Source organism: Molothrus aeneus, chromosome 3, assembly GCF_037042795.1.
Source record: "Molothrus aeneus isolate 106 chromosome 3, BPBGC_Maene_1.0, whole genome shotgun sequence".
Taxonomy (NCBI): Eukaryota; Metazoa; Chordata; class Aves; order Passeriformes; family Icteridae; genus Molothrus; species Molothrus aeneus.
The window spans coordinates 8,362,783-8,378,154 of NC_089648.1; the positions used below are offsets into that span (position 1 = coordinate 8,362,783).

At 35.4% G+C, this 15,372-nt stretch overlaps 1 protein-coding gene across 1 annotated transcript in view; it reads left to right on the forward strand.

The window, feature by feature from the left end:
- The window catches only part of KIF16B (kinesin family member 16B), a 139,339-nt gene that overhangs the window by 53,852 nt on the left and 70,115 nt on the right, over nucleotides 1-15,372 (forward strand). Inside the window, exons 13-15 of the mRNA XM_066547784.1 lie at nucleotides 11,012-11,131; nucleotides 11,689-11,740; nucleotides 12,935-13,072. Of these exons, the coding sequence (XP_066403881.1) occupies nucleotides 11,012-11,131; nucleotides 11,689-11,740; nucleotides 12,935-13,072 (310 nt within the window). The remainder of the gene's footprint in view (nucleotides 1-11,011; nucleotides 11,132-11,688; nucleotides 11,741-12,934; nucleotides 13,073-15,372) is intronic.

Sequence of the window (15,372 nt, forward strand, 5' to 3'; positions counted from 1 at the left end):
GTCCAATTCCCATTTGGAGTGGATTTGGCTGTATGAATATCTTAAAAACACAGGGTTTAGGCAGAATTCTGTGGGGCGTTTGCTTTTTTCTTTTCCCAAGCACAACTTCCTTCTCTGTGAAAGAAATCTAAGTCTTTTCAGCAAAAGACTTGTGGTTTCAGGCAGCTTCTGGCCTAGTAATAGTTCATCCATGAATATCATTTCTATGTCTGGAGTTTTTGCCTTTATGCAAATACAGAAAACATAATTAGGACTAATTAATCCACGACAGACCAGACAAGAACTTAATCTTGAAAATGTCAGCTTCTGTAGAACTTTTTGTTAAATATTCACATTTAATTTCTTTCAAAGTCTTATTTGCAACATCTAGACAAACTGTGGCTGAAGTATTTGTTCTGAATGCATTTAATTCAATTATCAGATTTTCTCTATGGTATGTGTCTGTTAAAAAGCATCTTGCTGAACAGACACTGCTCTAAACCCTTGACTGTCAAAGGCTGCAAGTTTATTTTTATTTTCAACTGCTTTTCATTGCCTCTTGTTCTTATTTTGTTGCTGTGTTCACAGAGCATAAGGAAACAAATCTCAGATGGGTTATATTTCAAAACATCAAGAACAGTGTTTCAACTTATGTGTGGCAATCCAAAGGTGCTCAGACCTTTGATTATCTGAAGAAGCAGGTTGATGCTATAAGGGGTGAAGTTGGTTTATTACCTGCCCATGGAAGCTTCTTAGCATCCTCCTTCATTTGCATTCCTGAGCTCAGGCTACAGTATCAGACTTACACTTTTGACTAGATAATGGCAGGGTCAGCACCAGGATTGGACAAGGTGGTGGATGGAGCTCTGAGCAACCTGCTCCAGTCAAGGTGTCCTGTGAGGGTCCCTTTCAACCCAAATGCTGCTATGATTCTACAATAGCAGGCCAAAAAAGCTGCTGCTGTGACTCATGAAAAGAACAGATTTGAATATTCTGAAAAGCAATGATTTGGCTGTCTTTTTTTTTTTTGTGAATGTGGAGGTGTTTGTTTTCAAGAAGAATTTCTGATCAAGGGAAATAATTCAAAATCTCATCTTCCAGGCATCATACAAAGCTTGGTTGCTCTAAGGAACAAGATAAGCTATCCAGAAACTTAAAAAACCCAGTCAGGATACCCAGTTGTGCCTTATGTTTTGCACAAAGGAATGGCATGTCCATAATTGTCTGGGTTGTTTGCTTTTTTTTTTGTTTGCCTGTTTGTGTGGTTTTTCTGTTTGTTTTTTTTTCCCCAGTGGGATCTGCCTATCATTTGTGCTTCTGCAGCTTCTGTGGTGACAGCTTTTTGATGAGAACTGAGAAAACCAGATTTTGAAATATTGATATGCCAATTGATCTGCAGAATTTGTTAATTTGCCAGTTATGTGCTGCAGGGGTACTCTGAATTTTGGGGAAAACAGTTAATCTTGTACTCAGGCAGACTGTCACATAACCAAGAATTATCTATGTGAAAGAAGAGAAGCATATAATTCCAGTTTTCTGGTATTCATTTGAGTTGTTAATTGGCCCTTAATAAGAAAACACAGATCCATTTGTCTTTTTTGGTTGCACACCCCAGCTTTGCCAGGAAAGCTTTTTCCATTGAGAAGTGCAGCTGATAATGTGGTAAATATGAACTCATGCTTTTGAGCAGCTGAAATGTAGATATTTGAAGGGCCCAGTTTCAGAGTCCTTCCACAATTCACTTCATAACAAACGTAAGTCAAAGCAACAGTTTTGAATTTAACATTTGCATTTAGCTTTAAATGCTGATTTCCACATGGTAATATTTTAGCAAATTATTTTCCATTCCTTTTATTTTGAGAACTGAGTTTATAATTACTTTTCTGGAAATTGCTGAAGGTGTGATCACCTTACCTTCTTTCCCAGACATTATGTGCTCGTCTTTACTAGGTTAGTTAAAGAAAACACAAGCTGTCACTTATGTGATGCTTTTAATGCAAATTAAAGGCCTATTAAAAGGTCAGAAATCATAAAAAAATATATTCCATTTGGCTGCAAAATGCAACATGGACTTTTGGAAGGAAGGAGGCCATGGACTGGTTGACCTTGATGGGTTCCAGAGTTACAGTCATATGGAGTGAACATAACAGAAAGGCAAAAGAGAATTTTAAGGTTAAGATTCTATTAACCCATGGAAATTGTATCTTACTGTATCCCTAACCCAGGGAAATTTGAGAGTGTTTCCTCCTGAGGAATTTCCTTTTGGCCATTTTCCTTTCAAGCTGCTAGTCTCTTAAGAACTAAATTGATTAGCTGAATTTAAACACTCATTAATACTCTTAATTGAAATATGCCTGGGAGAGAATTTGGTTATATTTGGTTTTATGTTTAAATCTCTGTAGTTTTGTCCAAGTATAAGTTACTTTATTCAGTAAATCTAAAGGTTTTCTCTATTAATAAAATAATGTATTTAAGCATTAAATGCCATAGATTGCTTTTGATAAAGCAATATCAAAGTTTGTCCTGGTTTCAACAAGTAGCTTTTGTTTACCAGTGATCTTGTTGTTCTTAATACACCTGTCACCTTGTTTTCATTAGGAAAGGATGTATTGTACATGTTAAATTCAAGGTTACTTCTGTGTCACACAGTCCTTTTTGGCAGCATTTTTGAAAGAGATTTTTCATGTTCTCCTGATAGTTTTGGTAATGAAGCATTTAAATGAATATTTCAAACATCTAGTCTGCTTTTTGTTCAAATGGTTAGATTTAGACTCATTCTGAGGTTGTCTTTAACTTCTGAAATGATGAAACTTGGTGTACTGTACACCACAAAGGCTTAGGAATGAAAGAGGGGATTTGTTCTCCATCTGTTATGGCTGGTGCTATTCACTTGCCAATCACTGTAAGTCATTAAAAAGTGCTCTCTTTTACACCATATCAGTGCATTAATCCTCTTCTTTGAGGTGATTTACATAGTGGGATCAGTCACCTCCAGTAGATCTATAGTTTTGAGGTGCAGCAGTTCCTGTCAGGAGTCACTGAGAATTTCATGATACACAGCATTTGCACACTCATGTTTTCAAATCTCAGTAAGGTTTTAAAAATAACATAAAGCTTTTCCACTGAGGAAATAAAACTTGCCTCATTTCTTACAGTGTGCAAATACAACAAATGCCATACCTCCTTTGGAGAACACTGCTTCCTCTTTTATTGTTTTATATTAGCTAACAAAAAGTCTTTTCCTGAAGGTTTTTGTCAGAATGCAAAAAAGGCTATCCAAGTTAAGGTTCAGATCAGCTAGCAAAATACAATTGTCAGTGGTTGCTTCTTGAGCTTTGGGTGGATTGCTTTGCATTTTGACCCTAAAAGTACAGCAGGTTTGCATCTTTCAAGGAAGCCTGATTTTCTGTTAGTAGTTGGCAAAGCTGTGCTAGTTCCCTTCCATTGATTCAATGGGCCCTAATTTAAAAAAATACTCAAATGTGGCAAAACTGCAATCTGCCAAGGATGCCATAATGTATTGTAGTCTAGATTACATAGTACAGTACAAGAGATTCCTCCCTTCTGGATTTTTCAATTCAATTTTTGCTGAACATACCAAAAAAGGTGAAGGGAACTTTACCCTTCAGTCAATATTTGGGATGTCGGCCTTGGCTATGAAATATGATTTCAGTTTTCTGTTTTTTATTAGATATGATAATTCTTTTGGCCTTGATATTAGGGACTGATGCCAGATTATAGATACCTCTGTATAGATTGCTTTTATTTAATTTATTTTTCCAGGATGCTTCCCTTTGATTCATATGGTACCTATTTCCTGTGACTGTATTTCTGGATTTCTACTCTTGTCATCTTGTCCTCTCCCCTTATTTTGTGCTTATCCTCTTTTTCAACCTACCTTTTTAAAGGGTGCTGTGATCTTTTTTGACATCTGTATGTGTGATTCATTATTTGTATGATTGAAATTGTGGTCATTGTATTGAAATTACAGCTGAAGCTTTTGGTGTCTTCTTATGTTGTCCTTTAAAGCAGTTTAATTACTAGGCTGGTGCAAGTTAGAATGACTTGTTCATTTTCATTTTGTTATAAAAAATTGTGAAATGAACTGTAGTTTCATTGCTTGTAATATAAGGATGGGTAACATAAAACATGGGCATTTCCTGTCTATCTTTTGGCTTTCAATCATTTTACTAGAAACTATTGAATTTAGAGAATTCAAGCCATTGACTGTGTATAATTATATAGTTTTTGTATCTATATCTCTATATGCTTATTTTGTATAGTATTAATGATAGAATTGGAGCATATTTTTTAGATGAGATCTATTTCACTGGATGTAGAATAAAGGGAAGATGTTTTCCTAAGAAAAGTTCAGTTTTCCAGCTGAGTTTACCTTCTTTACAAAAGAATAGTATCAAAAATCCAAAAATTCCAGTCACTGTATGATGGACACCAGTTGCTAATGCTATTTGTGCCAGCTGAATGCACCAATTATTTTATGCTTTGGATACAGAAAATCAAACTGATAGTTTTTAAAGGGCACTTTATCCTGTCTTTTTGTAATATCCTCAAATGTTTGCCTTGAGATCAAATGGAATATATTTTTTATGATTTCTGACCTTTTAATAGGCCTTTAATTTGCATTAAAAGCATCACATAAGTGACAGCTTGTGTTTTCTTTAACTAACGTAGTAAAACCTAGCACAATGTCTGGGAAAGAAGGTAAGGTGATCACACCTTCAGCAATTTCCAGAAAAGTAATTATAAACTCAGTTCTCAAAATAAAAGGAATGGAAAATAATTTGCTAAAATATTACCATGTGGAAATCAGCATTTAAAGCTAAATGCAAATGTTAAATTCAAAACTGGTGCTCTGACTCACATTTGTTATGCTGAAGTGAATTGTGGAAGGACTCTAAAACTTGGCTGACACTGCCTTCTGAACAGCTTATATTTGCTGGACTAGGAAGGAAAATTTAATTTGCTTTTCTTGAGAAGACTTCTTTGAAATGTCTTTTTTTTCTGCCATGTCTTTCAAAGTCATAGTCATAACACTCTGTAAATCTCTTTGGTTTAAAATAGCAATTTCCTATTTAATGAATATTTGTCATGTTGTCTGTAGTCTGATTTTTTTCTTGACCTGGCTGATCCTGGTTTGTCTGCTCAGTGTGTGCTGGATCTAGTTCTATCTGACAGTGATCCCTGCTAGAAACAGTGGGGGCCTGGTTCTCATGTTGGTGGAGCATTTCACCCTGGCATGTATAGGAAATGATTTCCTTATTTATGTAGTGTGGAAGTAAGGATTTAAATACAATAAAAATGCTTATACCAAGGATGTGATGGAAGCAGTGGTACTGGGAGGAAAGAGAAGTTGTAAGGGTTTTGGGGAGCTGGTCCTGGAGCACATTTTGGGCTTAATCATTTTTAATGGTTTCTTTAAATGTGTTAACTGGTGAAGTTTGCTGGTATTAAAGGTAATTTTTCTAGCAGAGCATCTGAGAGGGGATTGGGTGAATCTGAGGATAACAGGAAAGTCATTGATGGTAAATAGTTTGCAATGCAAAGAACTTAATACGCCGTGGAAGAGGAGGATGGCATGAGCCTTTACTGCCATGAGATGGTACATTTGCATGAAAGACACATGAATCTGCAAGGATCAGATAGATCTTGTGGAAAACAGGGGTGTACATGGTGCTGGCAAAATTTTACACACACTGGGAACACACCATGGCAATTGGCAAAGAAGAAGACCTTGAGAAGGGGTGTGCTAAACCCTGGGATATGGTGAGCCTGGACATCTCCTGGGGGAAATGCTTGGATTTTGGCATAGTATAACCAAATGCTATGTATTCTCAGTACAGGGAATAGGTACCACTGCTGCCAGTATCAGTGAATAAAGGCTGGAGAAGGAAAATTATTATTTCAGCTGAATGTCAATAGTGATGCAAAGTGCACGAGTATAAACTGGCTATTACCAAGTTCAGACCAAATATCTGAAATAATTTTACATGATATAATGGGTGAGAGTCTGAGTGTAATCTGTAAAATTACTTGTTATGGTGTTTGGGTACAGCACTTGTGACACAGGAGGTCACTTTTCAGTTGTTTCTCCTCACGTAGGAGGAATGCTGCTGGTATTTGAGGCAGAGGTAAAATTTTTCAGGTTTTCAATTACAAAACCAATCAAATCAGCTTTCTTGTGGTTTTTAGGACTTTCTGGCAGCTTTACGAATTTTTTTCTACACTTGCCTCTTAATCTGTGAGTGCAACTTCAGTAGTTGGCTGTCATCTTTATAAAAATAATGATTAGCAAGTAATGCGGTTGAAAATTTAGAGAAGTAGTTGTTATATTTTGCGAAGAATTATATCTAGAATTATTCTGATAATTTATATTATGTAAACAGAAACAGAAGTCTGTCTGCAGTATATTCCTTTTATATCCTGCAATTTTTAATCCATGCAAAGCCTGTATTAGGACTGTAGCACCCAAATGATGGCAATGAGCTCCATGTAGGTGAGTTATGGTTTATTCAGCTGCACTCAGTTTTGGGGCTTAAAACAGGGCAAGCAGATAGCAATCCTTCTCCAGAAAACACTGCATGATTTCTGTGTCTGTGATTCTTTAGGGAACTCCAAGCAATGGATACCCTGTGCCTTTGTCCACAAGTACCTCTTTTCCTTTCCTCATCTTTTTTCTAGGCAATTTCTTGCAGCCATGTAAATTATTGCTGTCTGCAGTGTCCTTGTATTTAGCAACAAGGGGTTGCTTTTTGGTTTTGAACTCCTGAAAATCAATTTTCTTTTCTACTTCTTTATATAAGAAACATCAAGTGAGCACTGCTTGTTTGGGAATTTCTCCCCTGGGGTTTTTTGCACATTCATCACAGCCCTGCCCACACTTTTGTCTCATTTTATCTTTTTGTGGAAGGTTTATCTCTGGAAACTCAAACTTCAGTGAGAGAAGTTTTGAATTTTCACTCATGCTGATTATGGCATGACCAGCTGAGGCTGCTTCACCCAATTTCCTCTCTGTGTTTACATAGTCTCTTTAATACCATGTATCTGCTGGCTTTGGAAATAAATTTTTTCAGGAGCATTTGAATTCTGAACACTGGAATACTTTTTCTTTAAGTATGAAATATTTGGTTCCAGTGATTTAAAGGAAATGCAAAGTGAATTGAATACATAACTGGAAGAAGAGCAATTAAGAATTAAGAACTTTGCTTGTGTGCAGCTTACATCTATACATTTTATAGAGGACTTAATGAGTATAATTAGACATTTTTGTGAACTTGGGATATAATAGCATGTTTTCAAAGAAATCAAATGCACAAAAATTCATTTTTGTGAACTTGGGATGTAATAGCATATTTTCAAAAAAATCAAATGCACCCAAAGTACCTGTTAGCATAAGAATTTTCTCATATATAGTTTGGTTAAATATTAATGCCAAGACTTTTGCCATTGCACGTAATTTTTTAGTTTGGTATTATGTGGGGGTTTTCTTTTCATAATTTAAATGTAGAAATCTGAACATCATGCTGGCTAACTAAATTGTCATGTTTTACTGAAAGTGTCTGTACAGTGTATTCTCAGGACTGTGTGCCAGCAGCTATCTGTTCAACATTTAAATAAAGGAATTGCCTTTTTGCATTGAAAAGTTTGACAAAAATGGAACTCCCCTGAGAGGTTATGTTCACTGCAGTGCACTAATTACATATAGTCTTTAATATGTGCTGGGACAATAGCAGCATAATGTTTTCCTCTACTATTAGATTGGTAAAGGAATGTTAGAAATGCCTTTTGGACTTTGTTTTTTTAATTTAATTCCTTGTTGGCCAAAAAAAAGTAAAGCTGTGTGCTTCTATGTTTGTGTGTGCATTCAAAGAGATCCATTTAAAGACATCCTGTGTGTCACAGCAGTGGCCTTTATAATGGATGGTTGTAGATGATGATGATGATGAATTTTTCAGCTCAAGTGAGTACTTCAGTCATAGATTTGTTCTTAAACTATCAGATAATATCTCAGTTTGGAGATGCCACTGTATCAGTTAATACCGTAAACTTACTACATCAGTACAGAAGAAATGAGTTTTCACAAAAGCTTTTATATCTCTCTATATAAATGTAAATGAATTTATTGTATCAGGCTAGTTCTGATAGCTGAGCCAGAGATGAATTCAGAGAGACAAGAATTTAAATCTACAATAGAATCCCTTTATTTTACCTTTGACTTAAAGACATGTTTTTTGTATTCTGTCTCAGAGTTACTTTCTCAGTTTCTACTCTTCAAGAGAGTCCATTTGATCTAACAGCTCCCAGAGATGAAAACCTTTTTCTGCTCCTACCACAGTGGCCACTTGTGCCATCCAGAGCGCTCCTTTGTGGATAATACTCAGCTTGCTTTGTTTTCCCCAGCTTGTGAACACATCTTAAATACTGAGGGAGTATTTGTACACTTTTCTGCTCAAGGATAATTCAAGCTAAGAAGCATGTGGTACATTCAGCTTTTTTCAACTGCATCTTGAGATTTTCATAAATTTTCTGAATTAGTAATTTTTAATGGGGACAGTGACCTTTCATGCTCTTGTAATTTGAGCTATGGATTCACTACTTAAAATTATGTAGCACAAATGGAAGTGAATCAAATAGTGGATTAAACCTAATAATTTCTCTGCCCTGTAATGGCTTATAGACCTTCAATTTATTTCAAAAGAGGTCTGTCCCTCTTCAAAAACATTCTTCCTATGCTGTCAAGGATGAAAGAGGGACAGGTTGACTACTTCTTTTGGGCCTTTTTCTTTTCCTTCTCTCAGTCTTAGAGAACAGAGTAATAAAGATTTATTGTTGGTGATGTTTCAGTGATTTCATTTTGGGGCAGAAGTGCACAGTTTGGCTTTTGGAGGCATCCTTGCAGAAGCTTTTGAATTTGGAATTGAATTTTAAACCAAGCAATTAAAGTTCAGGAGTTACTCCAGGTATCTGATTAATATTCAGATTGTTTTAGTAAATTGCATCTGAAGATAAAAGCTTATTTACAGCCTGTATTAAGCTAAAAATATTATAGTTAATCACAGTGACTGTCTGCTGCATTTTTATAAAATTTCCATTAAGAGGATGCATTCTGTGCATGGATGGTAGTCATTTACAAAATGTAACTCTAGAAACTCAATTAATTTGTGTTCTTTAATTTTAGATTTGAATAAAAAAGCAATCCATCTGTTTTAAATCACAATTATACATGATTAATTTCTTATTAGAATAAGAATGCATTGAATATTGAAAGACTGGAAAATAAAGAATCATATTGTTTCTTTATTCTTAATTACTTGTGAGCTATTTTTCTCACCCAGTGATAATTTTTTTTTGCCTCTTGGGATGTTTAGTTTTTCCTCTGTCAGGAATATTGGCAAGTCCTTTATTGTGCTGTGGAAAAAATATTCAGCTTTTAATATTTTATTAATCCCATTGGGCTGAAGGTGCTAGCAGTAACTGGTCACCAGTCCTCAGGGTCTTGTCTTCATCCTTGTCATGTGGGAACATTATAAATTATGGATAACAGTGGATGCTACTCAGTAAATATCTACTATGTGATAGGTATTTTTGACTGAAATTACTTTTTCACTTGAACAATTAATTAAGCTGTATTTTTTAGGTTTATGATGTGACTCTTTTATAATATGAATGTATATCTGGGTGCATTGTGAATGTCTGAGCTGCACATGAATCACAGCTTACTTTTTTCTTTCTGTGTGCTAGAGAACTTTTTAATTCATCTATGACCAGAGTAACATTTCCTAGTTTTGGTTTGCAGAGTCTTATATGTTGTGTCATCCTCTCATCTTGCCCAGATGTGTCCATGCTTGAAATTTTTAGACAGCATCAATATTGACAATGTCTTTTTTCCTGCAGGGAAATGAGATTTTACATCTCCTTTCTTTTTAGACTTGCAACTTGCTGTACTTGTGAAAATACACGTAGCAATCTATGTGTTGTTTTTTCTTACCAACAGTGTGGTGTCTTTTTGGCTCTGGAGAAAGCATTTGATGACTTGGAAAAGGAGTAGTCATGCAGCTGTCACAAAACTTCTTTTCCACTTTTATTAGCACCAGGAGAAAGGTGGTGTGCTCCTTGTAATACACAGGAATACTTGCTGACATTGCCTCTGCTTCGTGGATTGTCAGGGCTTAGCCCTTTCACACAGAAAAACACATTTGTATTGAAAGATTGTGTGTGTGTGGAGACAATCATAATTTCTATTGTTGTCATCTTCCAGGCCTAGAAGCCAATAGGATTCTGTTTCAACTTGAAAATTGAACTTTTTAAATACTAAAACTTATTTCAGAGCTATTATTAATTTTTTATTTATTGCATAGACTGTTGTGTACTATACAGTACGTTACTTTATCCAAGGCTGAAATCTCCCACTTGAAGTCCTGCTGAATGATGCTTCAATGTATGGATGGCTGTACAATGTGGCCCAAGGAACTTTGAAGTATTGAAGTTATGTGCTGTGAATATTTCTTACATTTATTTACTACTGGCAATGCTTTTCTTCCATTGCATGATATTTCAACTGAATTAAGTTTACTGAATTGTCAGAGGTCTCGGGCTTTTATTGTGCAAAGTTCAGCTTACTGAAAGGACTGCTGAAAAGTTTTCTGCTTTCTGTTCTTTAGCTGTACTGAATGCTGAGGAGTTTGAAATTCTCCTTACCATTGTGAAAGGTAGCACATAGCTTGCTTTTAGACAACATTGCTTTGTTACACTCTTGATTGATGCTCCTTCTCTGGTATAGTTGAGCTGTTTGTCTGGTTTCCTTTAAATAACACCTTCACAGATTTCCTCAACAGCAAGCTTGGAGTGCTTAATAAAAGTAAAGAAGTCACTTTTAAAATGTAAAATCAAATCTAAAAAATTTCTCTTTCTATTGTGTGATATTACACAGAAAAAGGTTTAAATGTGGTTTAGAAAGAGAAGGAAGAGGGGTATTTCTTGCACATCCTAATAAATAGACTTTTGTCCTTTATAGGAACAAACTTTGGCTCTGAGGAAAGAAGGGATAGGTGTTGTGTTAGATTCTGAGCTGCCTCATCTCATTGGCATTGATGATGATCTTCTCAGTACTGGTATCATCTTGTACCACCTGAAGGTAAATACACATCTGTGTTTCTGTAGCCTTGTGACTCTTTTCAGTAGAAAAATTACAGTATTGATTTGCTATCCATAGATAGTTCTCATTACATTTCTATGATAAGAAAAGCTCTTCATGCTTGTCTGCTGTAGTAAGAAAAGCTCTTAAGAGGTTGGAAATGATGAAATTAAAATATCTCTTCAGGTTTATCCTGAGAGTCAACTGGTTAAACAGCTATAGGTGTTTCATATTTTTATCTGTATTGGTTTATTTTTTAATATGTATTGGTTTGTTATTAATGTTATAAAGCTTGACATTAAAATCTAAATCTATATTGTCTCAAAACTATAAAGGTGGTTCTGCATCAGACAGTTGAAACTTGAATTTGCTTATAATATTATAAAATAAAGACTGTGAAAGCATTTTGAAAATGCTGCATGATTCCTTTTTTTCATGTATGTTTAAATATATATTTCATTCAGGTTACCCTGAGAAAGTGGAAGGATAAATTATATTCTTGTGGGGGAGATAAGGAGATTCCAACTGGAAATAATGTGTATTTCTCTCTTAATTAGGAGGGCCAAACATATGTTGGCCGAGAAGATGCTATCACAGAACAGGACATTGGTATGGAATTTGGCATTTTTATATTCTTTCTTCTTCCAGTATCCTAATATGTGGACTAAGCTTTGTGTGTTTTTTTCCCTTTTTCAGTTAGTTGTTCTGAGGTTGAAATATTTTAATTTTTAGAAACTCTGAAAGCTGAATTGCATGGGATTTGCTTCAAAGAGCATGACTTGTAGCATAGCTTGTGGGCTTTCAGTATGTTCATGTACTTGCTACTAATTGATTTCTCACTTCTCTTGAAATAGCATCCTGTAATAATAGTGTCCTTTTTCATCTAGCACCTGTCTCAATTACTGCAAAATCATTCTCTTAACCTTTGTATAATGACAGCATTGTTAGACTATTATATGTAAGATAGTCTTGGGACTTCAGATTTGAGTTAAAAAAAAATTCTGAAAATTGGTAAAAATCTATTGGTTTTCCTATTGATTTCTTACTAATGCAACTAACTGCCAGATCTGGACTGTCCTATCATATAGGCTTTACATAAGTTCCTGGAAGGCAGTTTCATTAAATAAACTGCATCCTTTGATTCTTGGGTGAGAATCTGAGAGTCAAATAACTTAGTCTGGTAAATTTTCATGGGTCAAAAGTTGTCTGGATTTAAATTACTCTAATAATTTCCATGAAACTACCAAATTTGTGATGCCTTGTGGTATTAAGCAATGTACATAATCACACATTATTTGAAGGAAAATGGAAAGTAGCAGAACTGATTGACAAAAGCCCTGAATGTCATCAGATTTAAGAACTTTATTTCAGTCATCCTTTTGTCTACAATGGCATCTTATATCCTGTCTTTTCAGATTGAAGCCTAGTTTTCATTATTTCCTTGTGAAACTGGTCCAAGAATCTCTTTCTACAAATATGTGAATTGTACTTCACTGGTTTTTGGTTTTTATTGGAAAGAAAGGAGCATTTGCTAATCAGGTGTCAAAGCACAGGAATAAAGACCATTACACCAAAAGATAAAAAAAAAAGGAAAACCAACCCAGCACACTTCTTTCCTCTAGAATAAAACAATAAATATTTAAGGCATGCAGGATGTGATAAAGGAAGGAGGAAAACATTGTCCAGAATAAAGATACTTTCTCTGATATGTAGTGCAATGTGTTCTTAATAAAATATTATTAGCATGTTAATCTTACTAGTTGTGAGGAGTCCAATTATGTTATCTTATTTCTTTGTGTTTAGTCCTTCATGGCCTTGATCTGGAAAGTGAGCATTGCATCTTTGAAAATCTCAATGGAACTGTGAACCTCATCCCACTGAATGGAGCACAGTGTTCTGTGAATGGCATTCAGGTTACAGAACCCACACACCTCAACCAAGGTACTACCTAGCATAATGTCATTTTTCAGGCAACCTCTTTTCTTCTTCCTGGCAACAGCACTGAAAAAAATCTGCACGTGTATAAATGGATTAGTGTTTAATTAGATTTAATTTCATGTCTTCACAACTACAATCCAAAACCACCAGGAAAACCCCATGGTGTTTTGGTTGTCAAAGAATTGCCATGTGGTGAAAATAGAATTCCTTTGTAATTTCAACCACTGTTATGTTAATAACAATAATATAGATATCTACAGGACTAAAAGAATGTCAGAGACACCCCTCCCCTTCACCCCAAGTTTCAGGTTGGTCCTACTTAATACTACTGCCAAATTCTCTTGAGAATTGAGGAGATTGAGCTTGAGTGTCTGTTTTCTGCAGCTATAGGAAATGACAAAAAGGGGGAGGCTAACCCTTAGGAGGTTTAGAGAGCTACAATTTTAATGTAAAAGCTCTAAAATCTGGAAATTAAAAAACAGGACAGCTGGGAACAAAGATACCTTGTGTTGGCCTGGAAAGGACTGACTGACAGGTGAGCTGGTGAGTGCTGCAGGAGAGCTGCTCCATGTTTTATGTTCCAGGAGCACCCAGATTATCTTCCCATTTAGCAGGGAACTGAAAAATACCTGTTTAGGAGTGAGGCTGTGACACAGCTCAGGTGCTGAAAAACAATCTCACATTACTTCCCTGAAAAGAAGATTTCAGTGTAAGCTTAGGCTAACAAAAGTAGAATGCAGTGTTAAACAAGGGGAGTCTTGCATCCTTTCTGAACTCTAACAAATACTTCTGTAAAGGCTGCTTGCAGAAAGCAAGGTGGAAAGAGATAACATTGACACATTTTTTTTTTAGTGCCTATATCTTCATGCAAAATGAGAGGCATATGTGCTTGTTTCTATTACAGGGGAAAAAGAAAAGCCCAGCCCTCTTGGTCTTAGGTTTGAGTAAATCTTAGCATTAATTCCAAACAGAAACATTGACATTAATAGGAAATAACACTGTAAACAATAAAAATTGAGTTGTGATGAATCATCTTTTCTTTATCCTGCAGCATTTTACAGGCAGAATGTTCAGTGTGCCTCAGAAAAAAAGTAGGAGTTTGGATGGTATTTCCCTCTTTCAGATGCATATTACAACTTGATTTTTGTACTGCTAAAAGTGGAAACATGACTTGTGGTATTTTCAGGGTCCCCAGTCGTGGGGAGGAAAGATGAATCTGACTCCATGTTCTCAGAATATAATATAATATATAATATAATATATAATATAATAATATAAAATTATGCTATACTAAAACTATACTAAAGAATAGAGAAAGGATACAGACAGAAGGCTTGACAAGATACTAATGAAAAACTCATTTCTTCCACAGTCCTGACACAGCTGGACCATGATTGGTCATTAAGTAAAAACAATTCACATGAAACCAATCAAACAATGACCAGTTGGTAAACAATGTCCAAGCCACTTTCCAAAGCAGCAAAACACAGGAGAAGTGAATCAGATAATTATTCTTTTCCTTTTTCTCTGAGGCTTCTCAGCTTCCCAGAAGAAGAAATCCTGGTGAAGGGATTTTTCAGGAAATATGATGGTGACAATGACTTTTTTCCCTCATAAATTTCTTTGGACAAAAATTTGCCACTCAAAGGGGAAAGGGTTGCTAAGTTGTAAAAAGCAGCTGCCTAAGCTGACCTTTTGTGTGTGTAAGGAGACTGAGTCTGAGAGGAAGGTGACATTAGGTGTGCAAAACTAATGATAACACTAGTTTAAGGACTCGTGTGGAATCTATTTATCTCAGCTGTTTTATCATTTAGTCTCACAGCATGAAGTGCCAGGGTCCTTAAATACCTGCTTTTAGGTAACACTGATTAACTGCTGATATATTTAAATGTTTCCGTTCATCATTAATAGCTGTTCATTTGAAAATGTGTGACATTTTTAGACCATCATGGAGCTCAAAAATAATAAGAGGCATGGTAATTAATTGCCATTTCCTTTTATGGATTTCTTCTATCATTTGCAAATTCTTGCTAATGTGGTGTTTTTGTTAAGGTAATTAAGTTGACATTCACAATTAGTTTGTCATTTACCTTAAATATATCCTCACCTTAGAATACATTTCCAGGGGTTTGGGCCAAACTGTCAACACTTCTGTACTTAAAAGAGAAACCTAGGAGTTATTCAAATGACCCTCATTTAGGACTGACTCTCATGTGCTTCTTATTAAGTCTCTCTCTTCTGTCTTCCTTGAAATTTATGAAGTTAGGGACACATATCTGTAACTATTAATGCTGAAAATTTAA